This window comes from Phocoena sinus, chromosome 19 (genome assembly GCF_008692025.1).
Source record: "Phocoena sinus isolate mPhoSin1 chromosome 19, mPhoSin1.pri, whole genome shotgun sequence".
NCBI lineage: Eukaryota > Metazoa > Chordata > Mammalia > Artiodactyla > Phocoenidae > Phocoena > Phocoena sinus.
In genome coordinates, this window is record NC_045781.1 from 8,761,382 (window position 1) to 8,765,704 (window position 4,323).

General features: G+C 60.4%; 1 protein-coding gene across 5 annotated transcripts; it reads left to right on the plus strand.

Moving 5' to 3' along the window:
- The first annotated feature begins 361 nt into the window (after window positions 1–361).
- GNG8 (G protein subunit gamma 8) lies at window positions 362–4,323 on the plus strand. Of its 5 annotated transcripts, none has more exons than XM_032611787.1 (3): window positions 362–3,121; window positions 3,735–3,820; window positions 4,135–4,323. In XM_032611787.1, exons 2-3 carry the CDS (start codon window positions 3,737–3,739, stop codon window positions 4,261–4,263), a joined length of 213 nt encoding a protein of 70 aa, XP_032467678.1. In that variant the 5' UTR covers window positions 362–3,121; window positions 3,735–3,736; the 3' UTR covers window positions 4,264–4,323. The 5 variants fall into 5 exon arrangements, with proteins under 5 accessions (XP_032467678.1, XP_032467679.1, XP_032467680.1 ...); XM_032611788.1 differs by having other exon boundaries at window positions 362–2,440; XM_032611789.1 differs by having other exon boundaries at window positions 362–998.

The window sequence follows — 4,323 nt, forward strand, 5'->3', positions numbered from 1 at the left end:
TTCCAGATGTGAGCCTGGTTCCCCTCCCCCATCTGGCCCCGTTGCTCCCGCGGGGTAGGAGGGAGGGGAGCTAGAGTCCGATACCCCCCTATCAAATCGCTACCAGGGACCCCGGCCCGTATCCGCTCCCGGCAGGTCTCGTTTCCCTGTTCAAGCGGTAAAAACCGAATTGGGATGGGCTGAGTGCAGTAGAGACGAGGCTCTCCCCCACCTCCACCTCTTCCCCGGGCTCTGCCTCAGCCCCTCCCGCAGCCCACTTGGGCGACACGCCGCACCCAGGCCACGCCCCTACCGACCCGCCCTCCGAACACTCCCCTTATAAACCCCGCCCCGAACCACCACGCCCCCTTGGCTGCCCGGAGGTCAGGCCCCGAGGTCAGGTCCCTCGGACGCGCCTCCGCCTTCAGGTCTCCTGCGGAGGGCGCGGTCTGAGTTTTCTGTCTCTCTACCCCGCTCTGTTTTGTGTCTCTGGGTGTCTGTGTTTCTCGGTCACTATTTCTGTCTCTGTACTTTTCTGTGTGTCTCTCCTGTACCCTGTACGTCTCTATGTCTGTCTCTCTCTGCAACCCTCTGCCTGTCTCTGTCTTAGTCCCTAGGTCTCTATCTCTCCAAATTTCCGTCTCTGTGTCCCTATCTCTCTTTGCCTCTGTCTCTCCCTGCGTCTCTCTCTCCCTCTCTGAATTTCTGTGTCCCAGTCCATTTTCAATGACCTCCCTCTAGCTCCCTCCACCTTTCTGTGTCTCTTTCCCACGTCTGCATGCCTAGCCGGACAGCGGGGGCGCCTTGCCCTCAGGGTTTCCACAGCCTCCTACGGCTTTGGCGCCGGCAGGGTGGGCAGCTCGGCGGGCCGCGGGCGCCCCCGTGTGGCCCGCAGGGGGCTGTAAGGAGAGGACAGCAGGCAGAGTGCGCGCGCCCGCACGGGTGTGCCTGGTGCAGAACCCTGTGGCCGCCCGTGGGTGACACCGGGAGGTAGTGTGTGACGCCAAGAGACTCACTGTGTGAGTGTGTACTACTTGAGATCGCGCGTGACGCCAGAGGTTGTGTGTGGCTGTGTGACCTTGTGAGATTTTCTGTGACAACCAGAAACAGAGTGTGACTGTGTGAAATCGTGTTACACCGAGACGTTGTGTGTGACAGTGTATGTGAGGTGACCGAGATGACCTATAGGTGACTGCGTGTGACACCGTGAGGTTGGGTGTCCCTGACACACTATTTGGGGGATGTTCGTGACATCGAGAAACCATATGTGAGCAAGAGATCGTGTGTGACACTGTGTAACATGGTGAGGACAGGAGAATTGTGCGTGTCACACGGGCAGATGGTGTGTGAGAGAGGGCGAGAATGAATGAGTGTGATCCACCAAGCAGTGATGTGAGCAGCAGTGTGAGAGGCCCCGGGGGCGGGGGAGCTGGGTGTGAGAGAGTGACCATGTGAGTGTGAGACAGGATGTTTCAGCCACACTGATGACGTCTGAGAAGCTGGGTGGGACTGTGTGTAACACAGATCGTGTGGGACACTGAGACTGGCCCAGTGTCATGACAGTGCATTAGAGAGTGTTCAACCGTCCTGGGCACTCAGATGGGTGTACGAGAGAAACCTCGCGTGTGTAAGTGTACGTGTGTGACACCAGGAGATTGCGGTGTGAGGGCGACAGCTGTGTGTGACACATTGTGTAAGGCTCGGCATGACATCTTGAGAGGTCGTGTGCGATCCTGTGCGGAGCTGTGTAGACTTGACACTCTTGAGTTGTGTAAGATGTCACCAGTGAGGATGGGCCGGACTCGGAGAGACTGTGAGGGACCGTGTGACGTTTTGAGAGGCTGTGTGACTGTGGCGCTCTGGGGGGTTGTGTGTTGAGCAAGCTGGCTCAGGAGGCCGTGTGCAGCACCGTGTGACACAGCGGGACGTTGTGCATTTCTCTGCCAGGGACAGTGAGTGTGAGTCGGCTTGCTGAGAGGGGTCGTCTGGGATGGGGTGACACTGAGGTGGGGGATGTGACAGGGTGGCAGAGCATATGTAATGGAGTGAGAGGCTGTGTGGGACCCACAGGAGAGATTTGTGTGACTGTGGAATAAATGCAGCAGAGCGTGAGGCACATCTTGAGAGACTGTCTTTACCTGTGAGTGTGAGTGTGTGTGTGTGTGAGAGAGAGAGAGACAGAGAGAGAGACAGAGATTGAGAGGGGAGACTGCAAGAGAGATAGAGGGAGAGAGAGAGGCACAGAAACACAAAGAGGGGGACGGACAGACATAACAAGAGGACCCAGAGAGACGGAGGCGAGGCAGGGAGGGCGAAGGGGATGGTGGTGGCAGTGGCAGGAGGAGGCGGGTCCTCAGGGACTGTGCCCCAGGAGAGGGGGCGGGGCGGGGCTGAGGGGGGACCCAGACGCTGCTTCCCAGCCTCTGCCACCCGCCGCCATCCCGGCCCTGAGCAGCAACAGGTAGGAGGCTCCGGTCTCGGCCCCGCCAGCTAGTTCCTCTGCCTGGGAATGAATGGATGCGTGAGTGAATGAATGACTTTACACTTCTGCATCTCCATCAGCCCGTCTCTCCCTCTGTCCCTCCATGTGCCCCTCTCTGTCCCCTTTCGTCACTCCATCTCTCCTCCTGCCCTTCCACTTCCTTCTCTCTGTCCCCCTGCCCCTTCTCTCCTCTGTCCCTTTATCTCCTCTGTACCTCTCTCTCCCTCTCCTCGCTGTCCCTCCCTCTACCGCTCCATTTGTCCCTCTCTCTCCTCTCCCACTCCATCACTCCATCCCTCCCCAACCCTTCCATCTCCCCTTCTCTATCCTCCCTCGGTCCCCTCGTCCCCTCTGTGCTTCCCTCCCCCTGTATCACTCTGTCCCTTTCTTTACCCCTCTATTTGTCTCCCTCTTTCGCTGCTCCCTCCATCACTCCGTCCCGCCCCATCTCTCCATCTTTCTATCCCTCCTCAGTCTCTTTATTCCCCCCTGTGCCTCAGACTCTGCCTCTGTCATTTTGTCTCTTCCTCTGCCCCTCTGTTTGTCCCTCTTTCCATCCTTTCTGCCCCTCTCCCAGTCATGGCTGGGTTGCCCCCCCTCTCCAGCCCTCTCTCCGGCTGCTAATGAGCAAGAGAAGCCTTTGAGGTGGCCAGAGCTGGGGTGAGGGGGGCTCCCCGAGGGGGGCGGAGGGGCCAGCTGCTGCGAAGGCCCTAATGAGGCCCCCTCTGGGCCCCTCCCACCGTGATCTTAATTCCCCCTTCTCCCTGGAGCCACCGCTAATTGGCCTGCGGAGGGACCCCTCCTGGCTCATGCTGTATCCCCGGGAGGTGAAGACACCTGGATCCCTGGATCTTGATCCAACACCCGTGGCCCTGTCCTTCTGTCCCTCCCTCCACCAGCCTCTCAGCCTCCCATCTGTGCTTCCCTCCCGGCTTCCCTCTCCTCTCTCTGTTCCTCCCTCCACCTGACTCTAGGTACCCCTTCCGTGCACCCCTCCATCCCTCCACTTGCCCCTCTCCTCTCTGTTCATCTGTCCCTCTTTCGGCCGACTTCTTGGTCCCCCATCTGCGCAGATCTTCATCTCTCCCCTTTTCTTCTGTTTTCCTGTCCCTTCCTCCACCTTCCTCTGGGCACCCCTTTCGTGCACCCTTCCACGCACGCCCCTGTTACTGGGTCCCATCACCACCGCCATCCCTATCTGGGGACCCAGCTTTTCCCTAGCCTGCCCCTCTGCCCCGACTCCCGCCGGCTTTTAACCCTGTCCCCGCCGCAGCCATGTCCAACAACATGGCCAAGATAGCGGAGGCCCGGAAGACGGTGGAACAGCTGAAGCTGGAGGTGAACATCGACCGTATGAAGGTGCTGGGTCGGGGTGGGGAGGAAGGCGGGGGCTCCGGGGCTGGGGTTTGGACCGGTCAGTGTTGGGAGTGGGGCCGGGAGCCGTGTAGAGATCCCCTTCGGAACCGGACAGAACCCGGGGAGGGGGCCTAGGCAAGGGGGCGGAGCCCAATAAGGGACGTGGCCGGAGCTAAGGCGGGGCCCAAGGGCGGGCCCGGGTAATGGGAGCTGTCCGGACAGGGGGGCGGGGTCTGATAAGGGGCGGGCCTGACCCGAGGAGGGGCCCAGGCAAAGGGCGGGGCGGGGCGTGAACATTTCCACCCGGGTGCCCGCAGGTGTCACAGGCGGCGGCCGAACTCCTGGCCTTCTGCGAGACTCACGCCAAAGACGACCCGTTGGTGACGCCGGTACCCGCCGCAGAGAACCCCTTCCGCGACAAGCGCCTCTTCTGCGTCCTGCTCTGAGCCCTCCCAACAGCTTACCTCCCCTGCCAAAGTATGAATCCAATAAACGTGGTGACTGTG

Bases quoted from the DNA above. Each gene is read 5' to 3' on its own strand.
- GNG8 (XM_032611787.1), top strand. From the start codon at position 3,737: ATGTCCAACAACATGGCCAAGATAGCGGAGGCCCGGAAGACGGTGGAA. The intron at 3,821-4,134 runs GTGCTGGGTCGG...GGGTGCCCGCAG, and splicing joins TGAACATCGACCGTATGAAG to GTGTCACAGGCGGCGGCCGA.